This window comes from Grus americana, chromosome 1 (assembly GCF_028858705.1).
Source record: "Grus americana isolate bGruAme1 chromosome 1, bGruAme1.mat, whole genome shotgun sequence".
In the NCBI taxonomy this organism is placed as follows: Eukaryota; Metazoa; Chordata; class Aves; order Gruiformes; family Gruidae; genus Grus; species Grus americana.
In genome coordinates, this window is record NC_072852.1 from 204,344,135 (window position 1) to 204,370,123 (window position 25,989).

The following is a 25,989-nucleotide window of genomic DNA, read 5'->3' on the forward strand; positions in this document are numbered from 1 at the left end:
ACTGAGTTAATATCAGTTTAGGATGTTAACAAAATATAGTCTAATGAAGAACTACAAAATTAACTACTCCAACTTAAGATCAATTACTCGATACTGCTGAAATGTTAGTAGATTTTTTTACTCTATTAATTAAAAGTTTATGTGGCTTGGAGATTTGACTGTTTTACTATTTTCATATTTTCTTTCCAGCATGCTAAGCAAAAAATTTAGATACAACTTATCTCAAGCTGCAGTTGTAATGATTAGTATGAAGCATTTGCAAGCTGTAATTAGAACAGTATTTCCAACAAAACAAACAGTCCAACTCGGAGGGATTAAGGAAAATGTTATATGAAAAAGACTATACTGTAAAATTCTAAATCTTGAATTAAAAGACCCACTTCAAAATAATACAGCATTTAAAATGAGACATGCCACTATTTGCAAACCTAACATTAACAGAGTAAAAATACTGCTAAATTAAATACCTGAAGTGGAGGGGAGGGGTGAATGGAGAAACCTTAAAATGAACCTCAAGGTGTAGTCCTAAATGTGCCTCATGGTTCATTTGATCTCATAGCAAGCTATTCAGAAATTCTTCTGAGTCAGTAATTTGAAATGACTGTTAGTCAACAGATTATGCAGAGGCAAACATGTTATGACTTTGAATAAAAAACCTTCCTACAAGTCTGAACAGACTACTTCCTCCCACAGGAGACAGCTTTTAATCCTCAACTTTTACTGACTTGCCATTTAAGGAAAGATTCATTTACAGCTGTGGCTTTTGGCACAGACAGATGTTCAAAATAAACTATTACATGTACCAAACAGAATTTTAAATCAATTTTTTTTCCCCTCTAGTAGCTACTCCTACAAACCTGTTGAGAAAGGGATCAGAACTATTTGTAGTCATTGTTCTCAGTTCCTGAGACATTCCAGGAGATGACACGGGATTTTGAGATCCACCGTCTTGTTCCATTGTTGGAAGCTGGCTACGGAGAGCCAATTCCTAGAACAGGGGGAGGGGGAGAAAGAAAGATCATGTTAGACATTTGAATACACTTTTCAGATACAGAAACACATGACATTATAGTAATTGATGCTTTTACTGTTTCTAGTTACAAGATTTAAATGAAATTAAGTTTCTGAAGACAAAGCAAGAATTTTTACTCGCTTCAGTGATAACGAAAGTTCCACCAGTCAAGCCCAGTATTAGAGACTTCATTGTAAATGTATTTATGGATATAAATATCTGTATGTTTACATACGTCTTTCCTAGTTCACTTCAATATCCTTTTGCTAAGTCTACTCTCAAGATCAAAACCAGAACTGTTAACACTATCTGACCCCTAAGATACATCTGTCTAGCTCTGCTGATTAGCACTTTTTTCCCCCCCTTCTTTTAAGTTCCAATTTTGTCCCTGGTTTCCTTTTAACCTTGCTTGTTTCATTCAACAAAGTTTAAAGTCTTTCCCTACAAGTTCCCATTCACTCCTCCTGTTTGAGACATGCATTTTGAAATTTCTGATTGATCAAATCAATGATTTTTCCCATATGTAAATCTTAAAGGTCCTCAAATCCCTAGCAATTTCTTAGTATAACTAAGACGCTGCACTTCTGAAGTTACGAACCTAAGTTACATATATATTACGTATATATTTTTAGGCATCTCGCTGTACACCAACTTGAATCAATCCATCCATTACGCTTGTCATTACTATTTAATGAAAACAAGTTTTAATAAAAATAAAATACACAAAATTAAAGGTGGGTGGAGATAAGCAGCATTTTATGTAATTTCCAGTCGTCCCCCCCTCCTTTTTTTAAACAAGTAATCCATGAGTTACACGTGTGAAAAATACAGTCATTTTCTTCAAGCAACTCTCCTAAAACATCATCAAGGGCTCAGCAAGCCTGGCTTTGTTGATGCAGAAACCGGTAAAGAAATCTATTGACTATCTTGTTACCGTTATTAGTAGTATGTGATTTTCAGGCTGTGCCTGGGACACTAATCTCAGGCAAAACCAATCTTCTCGGTCTTGACAATACTCAATATTTCTCACTTGTAAAATGAGAGGTCTTCATCCATTCTCAATTATGAGACTAAAGGACTACTGCAGACTTTTAATATATAAAAATAATCTTTCTCCAATTCTTCTTAAAAGTGATTTCTTTCAAAAAAAAAGTCTAAGGTTATTTTATTTTCCAGCAGATTGTGCCAAATATTGAATGCCTCCCTAACACCTGTTTTTTTTTCCTTTTCTAATCTGCATATGCTTCACTCCCATTCCTGTGAGTTATTAGTCTACATAATCTGTTAACACCAAGTTTCATGTCTTGTACTAGAAGGTTTTCTCACTCCAGTTGATTAGACCTTTGCAGAAAGGGTACAAACATACCATGGGGTTTTGTGTTCATCACACCCAATTGCCTACTGCAAGTAAATCCAGTCCTCTGCTCACCACCACTTACTTGGCCACTGTTCTAACAAATAGTAATAACACTCCTTCTCCTCATTTTCAGATCACAGGATGGTAGGTACCTTTTAATCATTTCTGTAGGCTTATCCATATGATTTTCATTTGCTTATTTAATAAAACCAAGTGAGGCCTTACTTCACAGCTAAGTTTACAAACTTCTATCAGTCACACCAGCCTTGATACAAGAAGGTTGATATGCAGGTGGACTCAATCCATTAAAAAAAAAAAGAAATAATGAAGAGAGACATAGAGACAAAGGAAAAAAAGGAAAAAAATACCAAGAAAAAAGGAGTGAAAAAAAGTAAAGTTATATAAAAGGGAAAAAAAGCAAAAAAGGTTTTCTTTCCTGGAATGCTTCCCAAAAAGGTGACCTGAAGCAGGTAGAAGGTCTCAGAGCAGCCATCCCAGAGACGGCTCAAGAACTGCTCACTCACACCACAATCTTGATGCCCTTCCTCTAGAGACCAGAATTCTTCCATGTCTTCCACATCTTCATGTGATATAGCTACTTTTAAACAATTCTATCTTGCTATTTGTCCAATGAAAAAGGAGGAGAGGAAAAATTAAAAAACCTTGGATTTTGCACCACCACTTCTAGAATCTTTTCAGCCTTGGGTTCATACCTGGAGTGACACACATCTTTCTTCTCCATGCTGACAGGAAAGCTGTCAATCAGCGAGTGCTCTGCTTTTACGTAGTCACAACTACCTGGCTGCGACAAGAATGCTCTGTCCTTTCCCCTTCCCTCTTGCTTAGCTCTGTGCGTTGCATTTTTATTTCCTTGGGCTGCAGTCCCTGACTAGTATGAAGAAGAGGGGCCAGAAGTGCCAGTAGCCTGCAGGAGAAGCTTAATCACACACCAGTGCCCCAAGAAGTGATGACAAAGCAAAACCAACACAGAGTAATTTCTGAATATAAAGCATTGAAGTGACACTGTATCTCATTGTGTGGTAGGCCTGGTCTTTCCAATGTCTCATGATGCAGTACTACTTTAAAAAAAAAAAAAAAAAAAAGAGAGAGAGAGAAATCCATACAGGTCCCCTTTTCAAGAGCTACTGACACCAGGAAAGAAAAAACCCACACATTTCTCTTCTGTACCTTAAGGAAAAAGGTCAGTACAAAGGAATGAGCAATTTGGAAAAATGGGAAAGTTACTTTTGTATTTTCTAAATCCTTAGAGGATAGGAGAGATTGAAGTTTCATCAATAAATTATATTAAATAGTATGGTAAAAATAAATGTAACTCAGATACTAGCCAGCTAAAAAAGAAAAATCACATTTCACTGAAGGCCCACTAAAAAGAGCTGTATTAAACCAGAAGAACGAACTGCATTTTGCCTATTCTTTGGCACGTTCAGTGTAGTGAAGTAAATCTTTTTAATATTAGTACTACTTTTATCCTTGTTTTAACAACAACATTGCTAAAAATGCAAAACTACAACTATTTTTAACTATTTTTAAGTAGCATTACTGCTGCTTGTTCAGGAGGCAGAACTACAGCACTTCCCCATAGAAAGAATATTATTCCATTACTCATTCAAGTAATAAATTTATGTCAATCTGCGAGTCTGAAAAAGAAAGGAATTACCAAAAGAGATGAGCTATTCAGAAACAAATACAGAGCAATTTTTAATCATACCGTAAGATACACGAAGTTTTCAACAAGCCCTAAAGAGCGTATTAGGACTTTTTTTTCCTAAAGGGTGCATGTAATGGAAGCTAAAGTTGTGCTGCTTGAAGAATGGTCTCTTCGTCTCTTCTTCCTTATGAAGCTGATTTTCAATTAAAAAAAAGTTATATGTTTCCTATACTTCAAAAAAATGTACGGGAGTGTACAAACCTCTCCCAGCTCCAAACAGAGCAATGTGAACTCTAGGCTTTAGTTCATGCTTTAAAATATATCCTTTATTAGAAGTATTTAAAGTCTGGAGGCAAAAATAAAACCGTGACAAAATCCTGGCTTAGATTTCTATAAGTTGATCTCATCCTATTTTTTAAGTATGTCAAACTTTTTTTAAGTACCTCTGGGAAAATAAAAGCTTAGCATTCCTATTGTTAACACAAAAACTGAATTTTAGTTATTACATAAAAACCAAGATGATCTGTCATCTCCTTAAGCAAAGTTATTTTAAAAATAATGTCAGCATTGTGTAATTTATCTGGCTGACCTTATCCTCTTTTTTTTTCCCCTATAATTGCATACAGATTAAGTTTTACATGAGGTTCCAGGTCATTCACACCATGTCCAAATTAACTTCATAAAATTCCTCTTTTCAGACCATTTTTATCTTCATCATGCTTTTGAGAAAAGGTAAAGGACTCCCTCATGCAACTCACATATCACATTCTTACTGTATTAAGTATATGATATACTACTCAACCTGAATTGATATATCCTTATAATTGGGGGGTTTTTGGTAAATTTACTTTAAAATGGCCAATTATAACATTTCTGCCGCCAAACACTGCTCAACTACCAAATGATCCACAGGCTTTACTAGGATGGAAGTGTTAGGGGAAAGAGAAGACCACGACACTTACGGGCAAACTTACAGCACCAGTTATTCCTTCAGACTACATATTTACTTTCTTGTTTGAGGGCAACAAATTTACAGCATATGTACAAAAGAAACAGGGAAAACATGGACAGATTAAGAGAAATTAATTCGGCAATCAGGAGTTATGCAATTAGTGAAAAGTAAGGGGGAAAACATAAATCTTTGTGTTGCAAACATGAAAACCAGCAAAATTAATTTAAGAGGTGATACTGATACAGTGATAATTAATTGTATTGTATACACTTGGCAAAGAACTCAATGCCACACAGTGCACTGCAAGCACAGAGAAGGCAGCATAAACTGCAATAGACATTTGTAAATAAAGTCTGGCTTCTTGTCTGGTTTTGCAGTCCTTTGCTGTGCTACTGCTCCTCTCACTACCTCTCTGCCCATGGCTCCAGCAGTGCACGTGTGTGGCCAAGGTGCCTTGGAGCACCAGTAAGGCAGGCACACATCAGCAGGAGTCAGCGATCATGAAGGCCATGCACAGCTGGATGGCCTCCCTCAACCAATTTTCGTTTACTTCTAGCAAAAGCTGTTATTCACGGCCATCTCTTACTCAGGTCAACGTCACTCCCATCTTCTGCTGACCAATTGCTTTAGCAGGACCTCTGTGATTAAGTTTTGCAACTGCAAGCAGTACCAGTGACTCCTGGAAATCCACTGCAGTGAGCTGTAGCTATACGCTCCTATACAGACACAAAACATGTCCTGAAATAGGGGCATAAAACTCAAAGGCAACAAATGCAGATCTGATTTACTCTATAGACTTTTAGGGTATTTATCCATAAAGATCTACATTCACAAGCAAGCAATGAAATTATTTTGTTAATCTGTAAAGCTTAGGTGCTGCTAGTAAAAGTAGAGCTTCTGAATTTTCAAGTTACTGTCATGGTTTCAGCTGAAATAGTTAATTTTCTTCATAGTGGCTAGTATGGGGCTGTGTTATGGATTTGTGCTGAAAACACTGTTGATGACACAAGGATGTTTTTGTTATTGCTGAGCAATGCTTACACAGAGCCAAGGCCTTTTCTGCTTCTCACCCCACCCCACCAGCAAGTAGGCTGGGGGTGCACAAGAAGTTGGGAGGGGACACAGACAGGACAGCTGACCCCAACTGACCAAAGGGATATTCCACACCATATGACGTCGTGCTCAGCATATAAATCTGGGAGAAGAAGGAGGAAGGGGGAGATGTTCGGAGTGATGCTGTTTGTCTTCCCAAGTCACTGTTATGCGTGATGGAGTCCTGCTTTCCTGGAGATGGCTGAACACCTGCCTGCCCATGGGAAGTGGGGAATGAATTCCCTGGTTTGCCTTGCTTGTGTGCATGGGTTTTGTTTTAGCTTTTAAACTGTCTTTATCTCAACCCACAAGTTTTCTCATTTTGACTCTTTCAATACTCTCCCCCAACTCGACAGGGGGAGTGAGCGAGCGGCTGTGTGATGATGAGCTGCTGGCTGAGGTAAAACCATGACAGTTACTTATATAATACAAGTATCTTTCCTACTGTACAACTTCTAGTTACTGATGCTCAGCATTTCCCACTTAAACCAACAAAGAGTGTGAAACAAATTCTACAGCTTTTGCCACACAAACTAATAAAGTCTCACTTAGATCTATAGTTTTCAATAACAAATACTATTTCAGAAACCAAAGAACATTTAAAGCACTTAGTTCCCCAGGTGGCCAAACAACAGCACTGTTACTTTTGCAGTAAAACTAGCTGAATTCCACATTTTGTATATTATGATGGCAGCCAACATACCCTCCCCTCCAAATCTAGCCACACAGGACTCCTTTCAATAATGCTTGCCTATTTACATTCAATCATACTTGCATTTTCTAGGCAGTCTTTAAAGTAGTACCTCAGTGTACTGTTCATCAGAAATATCAGAGACTTAAATAATATTTAGGTCAAGGAACATCTCCATAATTTCTTGAGGACATCCAACTCCAAGCTGAAATTCCAGATGCTTTGAGACAACTTTCTCATTTATTTAATAGTGTTAAATTAAATAAGAAGAAGCAGAGTGTGTTAATCAGGGCAGAGGAAGATGTGTGCCTTGATCTCTTAATCACCGTGGGTCACAAGCCAGGGGCAATTCCAAAGTAACTTTTTACTGATAGTTACAGATGGCCTTTGACTGTATATTCTTACCCCTCCCTTCAGCTGGAACTAGCATTTGCATGGCCATACATGAAGACAAGTCAGAAAACTGACCTAACTTAAAAAATTTTTTTCTGATAGATCAGGTGTCTGATCTGTCTTGCAGTGTAGCCACACCAATGCTTCAGCCACTAGATTATGAAAAAATGTTAGACACATCCTGTTCTGCTGCCTTATTATGAAGGCAATCTCTGGCAGACAGCTGAGCTTAATGTCTTAAACTGATACAGTTCAGTTTGCCAGAGCATGTCTGCCAGACCTCTCAGTCAGAAGTCATTTTTTAAGCAGCAAATATTTTGCTTTAAAAATACCACACAACTCTCCAGCTGCAGTCTTCAGTCCATTTAGGATGGCTCTACACAGCTCGTTAAGTCTTCTCCTGAATTAATTTCTAAAGTAATGGCACTGCATAGGTGTGCTGCCTTACCTGTAAGCCTCATGGTTCTCTATAACAATGCTCTGTGCAGCTGGTGCAGAGTAAATCACAGGTGCTTGACAGATTATCTGAACTAACCTTTAGCTACTTACAAGTGCTTTCCTAGAAACAGATGCCTATATAAATAGAGGCAATACGCTAAGATTTGTTATTACATGCTGAATTTACTGCCACAGACTAAAGAAGTCAGTTCATTAATTACACAGATTTTTGCAAAGTAGTCCAGTGAATAACAACAGATTTTTACCTAATGAAATAAAATATTCCTGGTAACAATAACATATCAACAGTTCAATGAAAACTCAGATAAACACATACAAAATTGATTTCTGCCTACTTGCAATCTTCAAGTATCTTACGATATTGTACATGCTGCTCCCTTAATTGCGTGACAGTTCTCCAGTAACATTTTGTTATTGAATTTGGAGAGTAAGAAATAAGTAACAATTTCTGTTCATTGGGCAAAGGAAACATCTAACAGGAAACTTAAACCATGAAGGACAAAGCAAAACTTAGCAGTAATAAAAAGAGTTATCAAGTAAGTAAAACACAATAAAAGGAGGGATACAATATTTACTTCCACTAAAATGAGAAGTTTCAGGTATTATTTGTGACTATTGATTAAAAAAAAGTTGAATTAGAAGTAAAACTTTTAAATAGGAAAAAACTTTGTTGGAAAGATTCTTCACTGTGTCTTAGCTAGTGGTCCTCAAAACTTTTCACGTAATGGATCTCTTCTTAGAATAAGACACATCATAGACCATTTTCTCTATCAAATATCAAGCAATAAGGCAAATTAAAACCAAAGGACACAATACAGCTATGAATTTGCTGCAAGGGACTTGTTATTTTCTTCCTGCATCCTGTAAATGTAATTTTCAAAAATGTTTCTGCATGCCAGTGGTCGTATCTACGCTGGTCAAAAAAAACTATGTTCAAAGATGAAATGGCTTCAGTACCTTATCTCTGTTTAAAAAAAACCACAAACAAACCAGCAAAAAACCAACCATAACCCAACACCAACTCCCCACCCTCCAACACAAACACCCGTGATGAAACCAAGACAAGTCACTTATCTTGTTAATCTAGGTCAGCTTCAGATAACACGTGGAGGGATGGGAAACAAGAGATTCAAGGAACAACACAGTTAGGGATTTGCTAGGAAACTAAAATAACTATTGCCCACCATTTACACTAAGATTTGAATACAAGTATATCTTGTTATTTGAAGACATATTCGAAGGGAGAAAAAAACAAATACAAACCCAAAATCTAAGTCCTCAGTAAAACTTCCGGCTTCACTAACACCACTGAATTTCAAGAGTACAGAATTCAAGACCGTACTTGGTTTTAACAGTGCCTTTCTTCCTTTCTAGAAAAGGTCACAAATCTGACAGTAACACAGCTTTGCATTGGTGTACATGTGAAGTGACTGAAAAAAATCTTTTAGTGAAAAATAATGATAGTGTCCTAGGAAATTAATACTTTCCTGGAAAACTGGAAATCTTCTCAACTAAGCTGATGACAGTGTAAAACACCAGCTAAAATGAACTTTTAAAAAAAAAAATTTAAAAAAAGGAATCATAGGAAACTACAGTTGATAAAAATTAAGTCCAGGGCAACAGGACAGAGAATATGACAGGTACTTCCTAAAATAAATAGGACAAAAGAATGGAGACAATGAACAGAGGGCACATTCCAAGTATGCAGATCTACTAAGAAAGAAGAACTTACCACAGTTGTGTAGTATGCTGATGTTACTAGCAAATAGCCTAATATTAGCTGCAGACAAAGAAGAAATCTTCCAGTCTTAGCACAAGAAAGTAGTTCGCACAACATCCAATAATAATGCCATCAGAACCTCAACATTATTTGCCTCTATCTCTTTCCATTGTATACTGGAAGGCAAGAAATCCATTACCTAACATCTAGCCAATTTTATGATTTATACAAAAGTTGACTGACATCTACTTTAGGGAGAGACATTGTTGACAAATCGGACGCTAATTGCAGGAAAATGGAAGGAGAGCTACTGGGGATGGAGAGAAAGTCAAGTCACTCAATCTCTTAACTAAGACAGGTAGGCATCTTTAAGGTGTTCACAGGTAACTGATGATGACGAGCATAAGTAACTGGACAGTTGCTTGGTGTCTTCAAATTCCCTGAATGTATCAATAGCTCTTGTTTATACACAGTAACTATAGAAGTTGTAATTTTTGCTTCAAATACCTTTGACTTGGACATTTTTAGAATTACAATAAAACAAATCTTCATTCAAACAAGAAGAGTCTTTTACTGTACTTGCTACAAAAGATGAAGCCGATCAATTGTTTAATCTTTCTAAGAGCTAAGGCATCCATACATCCACACATAACACTGAGTGTTAATGTCACTACAGGATATACTACAGTATCACAACGGAGAGATAAAAACTGGCAAGGACACAGTATTTACCCAGTACCAAAAAAACCTGACCAAAGATATCAATACAACCATGGCACTGTATCCAGGTTATGTGGACAAAAATGTCAAGAAGAAAGAGGAGGTTGGGCTGGATGCAGAATGCTGGACTAGATGACCTCCACCAGCCACTTCCAACCTAGTTGATTCTGTGATTAAGAAAAGCTCAGAGACCCAGATAAAAGTAAAGGAACATTTCTCAGGGTTTTTTATCCATATGAAAGAGATACTTCATTATGGGCAAGCATCAAGAATGCTGGTGTAATGTAATTTCTATACAAAAGGAAGACGTTGACGATCCCTCTCTAAAATAAGACTTAGTCTTCCCAGAATTAAGAGCACTGAACATTTGAAGATTTTATTTTCAGTATTTCTTAAAAGAACATCTAAAATTTAGCAAGAGAAGCTAGTATTCTTCCCCCAAGCACAGCTTTATTATCATGAAAGCAGATAATTCCTCTAAACTTCATTAATTTTATTCACAAAGGAAAGAAAGGATCTGTCAAAAAGAAAAAGTTGACTGAAATGTTCATTCTTTCTACAGATTTTTCACAGATTCACTAGGTTGATTATGACCTGACAGGATGTACAGATTGGGACTTCAATAATAGCATCATTGGAGAAGACAGACAACGTTTGCCTCTGTAGTACAAGGCCTCAAGATGCATTTAGAGAACAATTTCCAGAAGCAGTTTTCTAAGTACCTTCTTCCACATGTGGTTGCTCACTACATTTTTGAAGTGACACACGAAAACACAGAAAATACAGTTAGATGATATAACATGAATAATCTAGTACTTGAGAACTTTTAAGTTGACGTGATCGTGCACTTTTCTATCCACCAGATCACTCAAACACAGCATGACTCATTAGCAAGTGCAGACTAATAAAACTGATCCCAGGCAGGTGAGTACACAGGTGAGCCTGGTATGAAACCAGTTTAAATGTAACTAGAATCTTGATTTTTACATAAATCCTTTCATCAGTTCCGATCTCAAAGCACAGTGACCACTACATATACATTTAATGAATTAACAATAAGGTCTCTGAGTTTTTGCAGCTTTTTAGTATTTTAAGCCAGAATTTCAAGAAGTTCCACAAATCTGATCTTATTAAATATGAAACTGATCCCAAAGTTCTCTATTTGCTGGTTACTTCTGAACTGGCAACAGGAAGAAGTTACTGTGGAACAGTGAACAATTGTATGACAGGGCTTCGGACATACAAGAAAACACAGAATACGCTTTTGGCATTCAGTAAGAAAAACATCCTTTCTGAATGACCTAATTGTGGCAGAAGATAAGGTGTTTCAAACTGGTGTGGAGGAGTGTGCTTCTCTGTTTACTGCTTGTATACAGCAATTCTTAAGGAATTTTTTTCTCCTCCTTCATAATAGGATCTAATATTGATCAATGAGATCATTATGTGGTTAATGCTCTGTAAATGAATCAAATTATTACATCTCAATTAAATTGCTTCAGTTTTAGAGCTGCACTGATATTGCCAAACAAGAAAGTATTTTTTCCAGTGTATCAGTGCTGTTTCTAAGGTCTGAGGTTTCTATTTTGAAGATGATTATCTCAGGAGAACTAGTAATGTACAAATTTTGTGGTACTCTTCAGAATGCAATAGTATACCAGTACTCACAGCTTACAAACACAGGATACTGTCTTTTGTTCTGTTTTTACTGCGTAGTGCAATAGTTTTCTTAGAAAAACAAAGTACAATACAAACAAATATAAATATTGTCCTAAGAACCAGTAGATTAAGAATACTGTTAGCAATAGCAAGCAAGAAGCTCTCTGAATATATCCATAAATCCACCCTTTCAGAGATTCATTCCATATTTGACTTCCTAAGAGCCTAAAAAGTCTGCATTAAACTGTTCATTAATGCTTCATATTTTGACCAATTCTTTTGGTCTGAGCTTAGGAGGCTTCTCAGAATTGTTTCCTATACAGAAAATGTATTTGTGCAGGAACCCGTTAAATGTTAAAATGGAATAATTACATATTATATCCCCATAGCAATTATTTTGTTAGTCTAATCTATTAAATGATTCTGTTACACTGTACATGCTTAAAAATCATAAGTATTTCAAGTGACTTTTTATTAACTGATTATAGATATCCTTCTTTAAGATTATATCTGTTTCAACAAACTGGTAAGAACATTCATATGAACAGTACTTAAGTCACAAACTACTACCTTAGACATAACGAGAGGTTTGCTTTAAATACACATCTTGATGACATCAGGACTGAAACGGCAGTATCCTCAAGAATGCTAAACAAGAAGGTTGTTTTCAGTGCAGAAAAATGTGCAATGAATTCCTCGTTTGCTTTTAAATATTGATAAAAAATTGTGGTAATGCAGCATTCTTAAAAACAATGTTAGGGTTGTGACCAGAGAAGTGGTTCAAAAATGTGTGTGGCAGAGCTTGGGGTTTTTTTGTTTGTTTTTCTTTTTTAGAATGCCTTCATGAAGCAAAAAGTTCCTCTGCTAGCCTAATTTAATGCTTTCATCTTTCTAATTATGCTGAAACATCAGTTAAGAGCCTACCTGATGTTTTGGAGAATTTGCTGTGCTGGGATTGATATTCCGCAATGCCTAAGAGTAAAAATAAGATGGATAAAAATTACTTTAGCTGCATGGTTTGCCTATGCAGGCTGTCTTATCAACACCATCTTGTAGTATTGAGCCCCCAAGACAGGCCAGATGAGACAGAATAAGGGAGTTAAGAAACTATGAAAATCATGACACAGTGAAACAAAACTCACAGATTTACCAAGGATGCATATTTGACAGATAAGCTTAATGACCAGGGAGAACAACGAGAAGGGAACTGGCTGTCACCTGGTCCAAAGTTAGTTCTCAATGACAACTGAGGCAAGAAGACAATTAGAAGGCCTACCTAGAAGCATGCTAGCACAGGGTAAAATGTTTGTTGGTGGATTAATAGCAAAGCAGGAACAGCAGAAGCCCAGGTGCTTAAGCGGAGAGAAAGTCCTGATGCCACCTTTGCAATGTATTCTTACCTAGAGTACTAGAAAAAGTAACAGCTGTAAAGATGACCCATTTTACACACCAAGAGATGCTGAAGATTCCTATAAAATAGGCCTTGACTAAAAGGGGACAATGGGAGTCAGATTCCAGGACAGAATACTGCAGGTGATGAAGAAAGAGAAAAGCTGTCTTTGAGGACATTAAGGTATTATCCTCTCTTGATACAAGGCCCATCACCCAAAGTGAAAAGGGAACAGGGTAAGATTTTAGGTTTTCTTCAAAGAAACAATTAGTGCTTTCTCTGGCAGTGTCAAAAAACCAAATAATAGCCTAAGTATCTAGCACAGATGGTAGTAACTCTTAAAATATTCAGATGGAAAAATCAAAGCAGAAGGCTTAAAGTTAAAAGGAAGTGAAGCCCGAATTCAAAATCCAGAGATTCCAATGTCCGGTCCTACACTTTAACATTTGCTACAGGTATATTCATAGAGTAGAAAAATACTGAAAGGAATAGCTTGCAGCCTAATTAGGAAGTTTGAAATTCTTCGGCATAAGAAAAACACAGGTTCAAAATGCAGCATAAGTGATTTAGTTGTTCCATGCTCCACTCCACTGGTTAACGGATAAGATTTTAGCAACACTGTGTGTCCTCAATGAATCTTATATAAACTTTAAAAGTACTTTGAAATCCTACAGACTGTGACAGGTTCTAAAAGTGAAAGACTTTCCTCCACTTAAAAGGGAGAACTAAAGCAGCTGTGGGAACCAACTCTTTGTCTTTTTGCATGACTCAGAACTCAATGAACATGAAATATATTCTCAAGAGGAATATCCAATCAGATCAGCAGTGCATGATGTCACCCTAATAGTAAAGAAGCCTGTTCTCAGAGTTTTATTAGGGAGAGGAATGAGGGAGGAAAACAAAATCCTTCAGTCTGATAAGTCAGATGCTTTCACTACCAAGCTGGTATCAGTAACAGAATGAATTCAGACCTTGTTAGATCTCAAAGCTTTCTGTACAGTCGCCAGTCTAAGACTCACTGAAACAACAACTTAGCAAAACCAAAACGTAACATACAAAAGAAATAGTGGAAGTAGGTGTCTAACCTGTGGCCTCACCTGCCGAAGCAGTTCTTGATGCTTCAGTCTCAGCCTTTCCTTCTCCATCTGTAGCTGCTGAAGTCTCATCTGCTGTTGCTGATTGGAGCTACTCCCACCCATCACACCACCTTGGGGACTCTGAGGAGCCAGAGGGGGTGGCTGTTTCACTGGAGCACTTTGGCTGATTCGCTGATTCATGGCTAAGGAACCAAAACAATAAACATTTAAAAATGAAACTCAAACAAATACATGCAAAGAAAGTATTATCCTTAGAAGGCATATACTAAAAACCTTACAAAATTGCAAGCCATGACAGTACAAAACATGCAGCTATACTGACGTTCAGAGCATGAAATGTTTGCTTACTGTATTACTCTTGTGAAATCAATGCGAGTCTCATGTCTAAGAGTGCATACTTGTTCTAAAAGCTTCTGAAAACAGTTAAATGTGTAAGTTGGTGAAAAATTCAAAAGAGCAGTAAAATATTTAAAGTTTAATTAGAAGGATCTCTCGCTCTTCTTCCTAATAAAATATTCTCAATTTAGACCCAAATAATACAAAATCATTTTTCTTATTCATGTGTACTCTTAGAATCACTGAAGTCAAGAACATATAAAATAACAAAACACATCATCTCACATAATAAACTATGTGTGGTTAAAGGCTACCATTCTTCCCACTGTGGTGCAGGTCATGCAACAATCATTCACGTCCTTGTCACATCAAGTTTTGAGTGTTACAGACTCCATTTAGGGCATCTGGATATGCAAAACATGCATAATTAGGGATGGCAGATTAATTATACAGCCAAAAATACTGCCATCAATATAGGAAACATTTTGCTAGTGCTTCGTTTTCTTTTATTTTACCCCACAGAAGTATGTGATGCATCTTTTCTGGGGTGTGGAGAAGAAAAAATGCCATCTTGTATGCCTAATGCATAATGAGAACCCATCTTCCCTTCCCCCATAAAAACAAGACTCAAGACAATTTTATTTTATTAAATAATGCATGACTGGGATGCATCTACTTGACAAGCCTGATTTCCTCCCCACCACGAGACTAGTTATGGTTGAAGTCAACAGAGGCACTGGAGTTCCCATAGCGGAACAGAGGACTGGGAAAGGCTGAATTACAAGGGCACTATTTTTCAGGGGCTTTCAGTTTTGGAATTAGCTCTCCATCTTGTCTGGAACAACCTGAAACTGTTAACGTTCACAATATGCTGCAGAACGCATGTGCCGATGCAGTGATGGGAGAGTGGTAGGTTTGTTTTTTTTTTCCTGGGAATGAGGATTACAGTTTATGGGAACTAAGAAGGAAGAAAAAAAAAAAGTAAGCTTTTTTTAGGATGACAAGCTGTTTTGGTGCAAAGAAAACCATCTGTTGTATTAGTTTGAATTAATGTTTTCATCATGTATAGAGGATTCCTGGAATACTAACACTTCCAACTATCATAAGAAAGGAGAAATATCCCATAAAGAATCTGTATCATCTTTTCTCTGAAAAGCCCTTCAGTCTCCACTGTCTTCTGAGTATTCGACAATAAGGTACAGTTCTGTTCCAAGAAAGCCTAAATATATTTATCTCCTAATAGCAGTAAAAATGGCTGTTGCTTCACAGCCTTGCTCCCTTTTCCCCTTGCTGCAGCAAATCTTTCCATTGAGAGGTAACATATGAAGAAGAAACGCCATATGCTGACTGGAGTGAGAACAGAAGAGAAATAAAGAAGTCAAAAACATTTACAGACTCAACTCTCTAGACTACCGTTTCAACTACTTCATAGGTCCAGCATGGAGAAAATAGTCTAATGGACATGTGGGTCACATTTTCATGAGTCAAGGTGAAATAAAAGGAAGTATCAAATAGCTTGAAGTAATCTGAAATCATCTTTTATGTAGTTACTTATGAGAGATTCACACAAATGATCACGAATAAGATAAAACTTCCTGTAAAGGTAAGTGAACAGCTGAGGTAGAAATAGAAACTGAATCCCAATACCAAGTAGAAACAGAGTGAATGCAAAGGGCTGAAGGTTCAACTCCAACCTGAAAGTCCCATCCTGACCCAGAGGGGAAAAAAATAGCGGGAAGATCATGTTCCTGTGGATTAAAGCTTAAAATCAAGCAGTTCATCTTATGATTCAGCACCACTTCACCTTCAAAACCAAATTTCAGGAAGAAGGTTCCTCAAGGGTCGGTATTGAGACCGGCACTATTTAACATCTTTGTTGGTGACATGGACGGCGGGATCAAGTGCACCCTCAGCAAGTTTGCCAACAACATTAAGCTGTGTTGTGCACTTGACATGCTGGAGGGAACGGATGCCATCCGGAGGGACCTTGACAGGCTTGAGAGGTGGGCCTGCGTGAACCACATGAAGTTCAACAAGGCCAGGTGCAAGGTCCTGCACATGGGTCAGGGCAATCCCACGCACAACCACAGGTTGGGCAGAGAATGGCTTGAGAGCAGCCCTGAAGAGAAGGCCTTAGGGGTGCTGGAGGACAGGAAGCTCAATATGACCCAGCAGTGTGCGCTTGTAGCCCAGAAAGCCAACCATGTCCTGGGCTGCATCAAAAGAAGTGTGACCAGCAGGTCGAAGGAGGTGATTCTGCCCCTCTACTCTCTGCTCTCAAGAGACCCCACCTGGAGTACTGTGTCCAGCTCTAGGGTCCCCAGTACAAGAAAGACATGGAGCTGTTGGAGAGAGTCCAGAGGAGGGCCACGAAGCTGATCAGAGGGCTGCAGCACCTCTCCTATGAGGACAGGCTGAGAGAGTTGGGGTTGTTCAGCCTGGAGAAGAGAAGGCTCTGGGGAGACCTTATAGGAGTACCAGTACCTAAAGGAGCCTACAGGAAAGATGGAGAGGGACTGTTTACAAGGGCATGGAGTGATAGCACAAGGGGTGATGGCCCTAAGCTGGAGGGTAGATTTAGGTTAGATATTAGGAAGAAATTCATTACTATGAGGGTGGTGAGACTGGAACAGGTTGCCCAGAGAAGTTGTAGATGCCCCATCCCTGGAAGTGTTCAAGGCCAGGTTGGATGGGGCTTTTGGGCAACCTGGTCTAGTGGAGGATGTCCCTGCCCACGGCAGGGGGTTGGAACTAGATGATCTTTGAGGTCCCTTCCAACCCAGGCCATTCTATGATTCTGTAAGATGATCAGAATGAGCCAATCAAACAGCTTTGCGATGTGAGCTGTGGTCCCTAAGCCAGCAACAGGAAGAGACAGGACAACTTGTTCCTCTGGTGAACAAACACAGAAGGTTTATATTCCCCAAGACACAAGAAACTGTTAAGCAAATGTTTCAAGAACACTAACAACTATCCTGCAAGGATGTGAGCAGTGAACTGTAATTACAAGCTCCAGCCCCTCCACTGGGCAATCTCTGCCAGAGCATTGAGAGCAATTAGACTACCTACATTTATCAAATTAGGGCAAAGTTGAAGCTAGAGCAAGTAATGCAAAGAAAGGCAACCCACTGAGCAGCTCTAGATAAGCTGGACATGACATTGCTGGAGTGGAGAATCTCTCTCCTCCTTTCTCTCTTTTTACCCAGAATCATATTAAGTCTGAAACCAGAATTATGCCTTTTGCTTTTTATACCTTACCCTCTTTCACCTTGAAAGCAGACAGTGAATAGTAGGGTTAGTAGGGGAGAAAGGAAAACAGCAGCCTTCTCCTGCTGTTAGCTAATTCTGCAACTCAAACAGAGGTCTGTACTACCCTTCAGAAGTTCCAGGATTTCAAACCCTGCTATTAAACAAGATGGAAGGTCAATTACAGTGGAAAGTAAAGAGGGACAAATGTTAGAAAATTACAATCACCTGAAAGCAGCACATCAAAGTTAAAAGCAAACTCTCTACCTTGTAAAAATCAAGTACCTAAAGCTGAAGAATGTCAGTTTTCTTTAGGTTAAAATTGCCAGCTTTATGGTCTACTCTCCAATTATACCATCATGGTTTCGGAGTCCCTGCCTCATGCAGTTCACAGCCAAGTTGTATTACAGATAACCTCATAAAAATTTAACAGGTTGTAACCTTAAACACCTTAGTGCAATATCACTAACATCCCTTCAACATGTTATGAATTTGTTTTTCCTGCATGCACCATACAAGTATTCATTCCCTAGGTCTTGTTTTCTATAATTTCCAACACAATATTTAATGAAAAGAGAAAAACCACATCTTGTTTCAAGTGACAGGAAAAAACAGAAAGTTTTAAAGTTTTTTTTGTTGTTGGTTTGGTTTTTTTTTTGGTTTGGTTTTGGGTGGTTTTGTGGGGTTTGTTAGTTGTTTTTTTTTTTAAAATTCTCAATTCTCCACTACTTACTGAAGACATGACTGCAGAAATCTGCACTCTAAAGAATATGCTTATCAATGTGATCTCAGATAAGCAGGTTTTTTTTTTCCCCACACCTCATGGGCTTGTGATGATCCTGACATGCACAGCTCTTTTTAAGTACTTTGAATTCAAAGAGTTTCATTTATCTATTAGAGTTAGGACTTATCAGTTTTCTGATGCATCCTGTTCCTTACCTTCCATGGGTATGGAAAGCATTTAAATAAGGGGCTCTGCACCCACACAGCAGAGGCTGCAAAGACCTCACAGGCAGAGCAGGAACAAACAAGTCTTTGTTTCTAGAAGAGGGGGATTTGAGGGAGGAGGAGGAGGGGCAGACAAGTTAAAAAACACGGGCAACTTAAGACAATAAAAAAAGATCTTGCCCTCCTATAATATGGCTTAGCTTCACAATCTGCAGAGTACAGTCAATTGTAATAGCTGCAATATGCTTTTGAGAACAGAGAATTAGTGGTCTTCCAATCGTACACAGTAAATGTTCTACTGTCCAAACTCAACAGCAAAATGCCTGTTCTGTACTGTAGCAGATAACACTTGACAGTTACTGGGGAAAAAAAAAGTTTAAGCTGCTGTCTACATCCTTAATGAAAAAAACCAAACAACAAAAAACCCACCCCACAAACCAAGAGAGAGAAACAATTACCAGTCATTGGTGCTAGAGAGAAAAGGCCAGCAGATTGTTAACAACTCAAACATAAAAGGCTAATTCTCTCCCAAGATCCTATGCCAATTTAAATCACACCTCCCAGGGCACTGACAGTTTGCAGTAACACAGTACCTTTCCCCTATGCAGAATTACATGCAAAACTTGCTGTAGAGTACCCTTAATGATTAATAGACACAGCTCAATGTTTGATGTTTTTTCTTTTGTATTTATCATTTCACCCTTCAAAACTAAAACTATTTTAAAGTGCTATTTATTTGACCAAAAAACCAACAACAAAGCTCAGCATCTAAGCATACTATAACTTACTGTTCTTAATAATAAGGATCGATGTTTTTATTGAGGCAACTGAAAAAGAGTATTTGTCCCCTCCAGCTTCATTTGGAAACTAGACAGTTTTTGTGCATCACTTTTGGCTATGGCCAGGTTTTTGAATGGTGCTAGTTTGCAGCACTGCAACAAAGGCAAAAATCCTCTTTGATTAAATTGAAAAGAGCTGTCAAGAAAAAAAAAAAATTACCAGCAGGATTTGAAAGAATGAGTCTCGGAAGTAATAAAAACTTGTTCCAAGTGGCTTTTTTAAAGAGACTTGGTACAACAATTTGTTGTTTCATCAGGATACAAGTCATGTTTCTGGACTGTATTCTTTATAATCCATTGCTATATTACTTTAAGGAAATCCCAGTTGCAGTTTCATAATGCTGTTGTTATAAAACAACCTAAAAATTAGCACAATAAAATATTCCAGTGTTTTCAATCTCCAATTAATCTGAGAATCCTGGAGCTTAGAGGAAGGGAGAAACCTGAAACAGACTGTCCTCTGGGCTCATTTTTCTGTTTTAAGCGTACAAACAAATCTTAGTGTCTTCGAAATATTCACACACCCCGAGCTGAACTCATGGTTAAAACAAGATATATCCAATGAAAATATTATCTGTTACAGAAGCATGTCCAAACTACCGATCGATTAGTCTGCATTTATCAATTATTTGTATTCAAGTGAAACCAATATTTTTCTTTTTGCTCTTCTATCACTACGGCACCTGCTGATTAAAACAATATAAATTAATTTAAACAGTTATTTGTTTTCTTTGATAAAGCTGCCGTTGTTTTTAAAAGGGTTTCTGTATCCTGAAATGCAGAGGTGCAAAGGCTGGATTGATTGACCACCACTAAGACTTTATAGCATCCATGGACAGACTCTTTTAACACACTGGAAACTAAAGTGGATTAAAATGCTGTTGCAGTTGTTCATGGATCTAACTTTGTTCCCCATAGAAGTCAGCAGCAATATTTATAAAGGGCTTTCACTCAATGTATGCCAGTTTCAGAAAACGGAAATATTCTGGCCAGCCAGAAAAGCACATATAAATGAGATTCAGCAGTACCATAAATAGCTATAAGAAACTTCTGCTCAGTGCATGCATATAAACCAAAACGTTTTCCATTCTTTAAAAAGAAATTTATTTCAATTTTGGAAGTCTAAATCATTTTTAAAATATTTAACTTTATTTTTAAATCTTCATACAGAATGGAACAGACAGTATAAGTGTTAGTACTACTGGAGAACTATGTAGGACACACTGCATAGGACAGATTATGAGAAGAAACCTCAACTAACATTATCTAAGCTCAAAGTGTATATATGATACACTGAAGACTACAGAAAATGCAGGACCCTGGGCTCATCAAGATCCCATGTCTGTCCACCAAATGTCTGGCAAAATATATTTAATCAAAGCTAGTCTGCATTTTAGACTAAAGTTTAATCAGCAAAGAGTCTACATAAGGGTATTAGCTGCAAACAGTTTCACTGCTTAATCACTACATAATACTTCCTGGGTTAATTAGGCCAAAACACAAACTTGTGTACAATTTCTTATAAAATAATACAAAAGCTTTTTTTTTTTTTTTAAACACAGGCTTCCTTCAGTTTGTGTGAGGGGAAAAAACCCTGTCTATATATATGTATGCGCACATCTGCTTTTTTTTTTTTTAGTCTGTCACAAGCCCATCAGAAATGATTAAACAGGAATTACAAGATCCAGTAAAAGCTACTGCAATTAAAACAAAATAAAAATCAACAGTATACTATCAAGAAACAGAGCAAAATTGTTTTCTCTATATAAGAAACTGAAATCGTGTTTCAACATGATTGAGTTCAAGGAGGAAAAAAGCTGACGCTTCTTTGAATTTTAGATTATATATGATTAGATATAGAGGATATAATTATTGTTTGTATACATATTTAGATTACAGATAATGAATGATGTGTTAAAAATGATGCACCTTCAATTTCTAATGTACTATGCTCATTAACAGAGACATGCAAACTGTGGTGTTAGGAGGATATGGTGGAAAAATGGCCCTATTAGGAGTGCAGTTTTCTTTCACTGTCACAGCTGTTCTAGCACAACACTGGAAGTACACATTATTTTTACTGGCATAAAGACACCATTACCAATAAATCTCCTTTCTCAAACAGGATTAAATTATTCTGAAAACAAAACCAAACCCAAACCAGCTATAAACTTATATAAACCTACTGCCCTGACAATTCCTAACAGAAGTGGGTTTTTTTCCCCCCCTTTTTATTAGTATACAAATATTCTACATAAAGTACATAACTGCATCCTTACACAATACTTGTGGACAGAGTTAATGATTTCTTCAGTGAATTCTGTTCCGTAAAGAGGTCTAAATATACCCTACTTTTGAAAAAAACAAGACTTTACTTTCTGATATGATGATGAACAACCAATAAGCATTTATTGTCACTACCATAAGGGCAGCATCCCCTGTTACAAAGGGATGCTTACCAGTCAAATTTCATCTGCCTCTGCAGATTTGCAACGAGCTCAATTTGACACAAGTCACTGGTTCACTGAAAAATGATGCTGCTCCATCCATACACATTCTCTGACACACATACTAAAATACAGAAGTTTCTTCCTCATCCTAAGAGATCTCCTGAAATTGTTCTTCTGGAAAAACAGAGACGGTGAAGTGAAAAATCTTAATACCAACAGACCTTTCAGATGAGCCAAATCCACTTTGGTTTAGAGAGAATGTAAAGAGGATATGCCATTGAATTTGCAGATCAAAACCAACTGTGGCTCATGCTCTTCTTTTGTGCAAAAATGGAAGGCAGATCTGGAACTTAAAAAATATGAAACACCACTGTGACCAGACATAAGGCCTGGGTTTTTTTGACCAAAGGCCAAAAAAAAGCTTTCCAGTTTAGGGTTCCAGTTCTATCTTGTCCACAAATCTGCCTCTGGCAAGGCTCCTACAAACTAATTTGAAGAAACACATATTAAACAAAGTGCCAGGCAGGTAAGGAATAAGAAAGCAACACTATGGAATACTTCCTTTTAATTTACAATACTTAAAACTTAGCAGATTCTCTGAAGTTTAAGCTTTTAAGTGCATTTCAAGTTTGTTGTGTGGTTGGTTTTTGGGGTTTTTTTTGTTGTTGTTGTTTTGTTTTTTTCTTAAATGGAAATGATAAATACATGTTTCAATGAAATCTACAGGTGCATTTTACTTCAGTAATTCTGAGCAAGCCCTTTTCATTGTTTCAAAGGTATAATGTTCTTACATTACAAAAAAAAGGAAGCAGAAAGTCCTGATGTGCATTCTCTATACTTCTACTGTTATCATCGCTTTTATTCCTTTTCCTACTTGTGTAGTTCAAGCAGCTACTGTACACAGAGCCCCTATGGCACATTCCATAGAGCTATTAAACACTGATACACTGAGGGGCCTTACCTTCCCCCTCATCCAAAATTCATACAGAACTTCAAAAAACTTTAACATAATCTCTAAGTGGGAGTGATAAAAATAAAATTGTGGCAATGATTTCAATCTGACGTCACATCTTTTGCTTCATACCCCATATGGCAGCTCCAACATTTGAAAGAACAGAAGGAAAAAGACCGGGTGTGTGTAACACTGCTATGATCACTAGTAACAAACCTATAAAACTGAAGTCTGGAATAAAATAACAAGAAAACTGAAACAGTATCTTGTTTTACTCAAATTCCTGCAGACAGACTTGTCTGACTAATGGGTACTACTGTTTAAACACAAGATTAACATTTTCCAACAGAGATACAGAAATCAACTGCCAGTTTCTGGTATTTTCCCACTTCGAGTTCACTGTCCCATCTTCAAATTTAACAAATTACGTATCCCCAGAAAGGTACTTATTTTAAGTTGTATTTTGAAAACAAGTCCTATCATCTGCAAACTTAAGTAACAGTTAAAATTGCTTTAATGGTATTTGATACAAAAGCCTATTCGCCTATTCTTGGAAACTTGTAGCAATAAAGTTGAACGATTCCAAACTTCAACTGGTTCTAAGAAATTTAATTTTATAGAAAAAGCAGATGTTCTACTTCAGCCACTCAGAATGCATAGCTGACCTGCTTCCTACCCAGATGTTCTTTGACTATCAAGAAAATGTATTAACTTATTTGGAAGGCTTAAGAAAAGGATCTGTGAAGAATGACCAATGGACAATAGCAGAAGCTAGCAGAAGACAAAACAGTCCAAAACACAAGCTCAACCTGACAGTCCAGTTTCCTTAAATAAATAACCTTCTAAAAAAATAAAAAGAAGTAATTTGAAACCTCACACTACGAGGCCTGCAAGGGCAGTGAGAAGGTAGGACAGCATGTTTGTACCAGATGCTCCACTACACACAAAATACTGCTGACATAGGCCTAAGGACACCCCCCCATCCTCATTCCTTTGATCCCATGTCATCTTTTATGATTGCCTGTGCTTAGCATAAGAAGACCTTCCTTTCATACTTAGTTCTTTCATAGATGTTAAAGTTTGTAAATTCTAACACAAAACTGTTCTAAAGCCAAATACACAGACTTGGAGGATCAACATCTGAGCCACAACAAGACTTTGTTGCCATTTAAGTGGTGTAGCTGAAGACCTCAAACCCACTTCAAAGAAGTTAGATCTGAGTGTTGGAACAAAGGTCTTATCTTCAACTTGGAGCACTCAGGTTTTAGACCTAGCCTACTCCACAGCCAGTATTCTGACAGGGACTTCTATCTGATGCATTAGTCTTAAAAGCCTACTCCAAGAAAGAATCCATATTAAATGCATCCTTTTATTTTCTGTTTAAAAGCATGAGCGCAATACCCAAATTCCCCTTACCAAGTCAGTAGGTGTGTCTGCCTAAAACAATTTCTTCAAACTGATCCTCCTTCCTCTCTCTTTTCTAACCACATTAATGGAAAATTCCCAGTACTGCTTAAAAAGAGGTATAGGCACACCAACTAGGGAAAAGAAAGATGAATGCAAAGCTTCAATCTGATGAGGAACATACAGAGCCATAAGGGCTGTCTCCCTGGAAGCTGGGAATTCAGAAGCGTTAAGGGCAAAGACTCTTCAACCCTTCTGTTTCTGAATACTGGAACAGAAGAGTATGTTTGCACATACCATTTAACAGCTTTATTGTTTTCAATGGTTCTTCAGATTGGTGAAAGTGGCAATATCAAGGAAGAAATTAACCTCTCCTTTATTTTCAATCAACATTAGTATCACTGTAATAATCAAAAGTTTCAACATTACAAAAATGAATTCACCTAGGATTGCTTCTGAAAGTGTCAGTAGTAAAAAAATAGTGAAAACTAAGCCCTTATATTTAAACTCAGCGATAGAAAAGAGTATGGTAATCCTCAGAGGGAAAAAACCCAGCAGGATTTTCAACCTATATTAAGCACAGAAAGGTAAACTTCTGAGTCATTCACATGCTATTTAGGGTCACAGCACATATTTGTTGAGGATCTCCACATGATAAATAAATGCAAGGCTCAGTGAGTTAGTTCTGTCAAACAGATTTTTTTTTTATTCTTTACTGGAGTGACTTAAGGAGGTCACAAGTGAGAAAGCAACAGGAATAAGATTTTGTATTTTCTTGGCTCAAACGATGAAAACATAAACCACAACATAATGCGTACAACTTAAGATTTCAAGGAAAACTCCTTCAAGCTCAACAGCAGCTAGCAGCTTGTCTCTATTTGCCGTCACTCTAGATCAGAAGAGCCCACATGCTCTTTTTTTTTTTTTTTTTTTTTTTTTTTTTCCCTTTCCTGCCCCTTTCAGTTACACTTGAGCTCTTTGACTGAAAAGGTCTGGAACAGATTAAAAGTCCGACCACAAAATAAAGAGCCTTGGCATGTACTCAAGACTGTCTGGGATACACATACGCAGTGGGCCCAAAAAGGGAAGCTATGCAGCAAGAAACCCTTATGCAGTCTTTTGGACATTTCTAACTTCTTTCAGTTTAACTGCACTGTCTTAACATTTCATGGAATTTCAGTATGCACAAGACTGTAGTTTTTGCCCTTACAGTTAGACCGTACTATTTACAGGAGTACAACACAGTTCTGAGAAATAAGATTCATCTTACTCACAACCTCTGTCAATTAAAACCTTTTCCACACTCCTTTTTAATTCCAGCTTATCACTGGAAACTATAAAGTAATACAAAGAAAAGCAAAACACATGCCCTGCAAGATTACTTAAGTAAGTATAATTGACCTGCCTATTTTACCTGCAAAAGACAAGACTGATTTTCAAAATGACTGCTTCCTTTTCAGACTTATTCACATATTAAGTAATTGTGAAGTTGCAAATTACCTACACACTCCTCTTGCAACAGGCAAGACAGGTCTGCAACTCCGGCTAGTGTTAAAGCCAGCATGGACATTTGCCAAAGCCGACAACCTTCAATGTACACCCCACC

General features: G+C 37.4%; 1 protein-coding gene across 8 annotated transcripts in view; it reads right to left on the reverse strand.

Annotated features, from left to right (window-relative positions):
• The window catches only part of YAP1 (Yes1 associated transcriptional regulator), a 92,580-nt gene that overhangs the window by 8,065 nt on the left and 58,526 nt on the right, over window positions 1–25,989 (reverse strand). For 2 of the 8 annotated variants that reach the window (XM_054831996.1, XM_054831961.1), the window contains 3 exons: window positions 14,197–14,390; window positions 12,646–12,693; window positions 858–988 (listed from right to left, as the gene is read on the reverse strand). In XM_054831996.1, the coding sequence (XP_054687971.1) occupies window positions 858–988; window positions 12,646–12,693; window positions 14,197–14,390 (373 nt within the window). The remainder of the gene's footprint in view (window positions 1–857; window positions 989–12,645; window positions 12,694–14,196; window positions 14,391–25,989) is intronic. The other 6 variants (XM_054832004.1, XM_054831969.1, XM_054832013.1 and 3 more) reach the window with 3 other exon arrangements.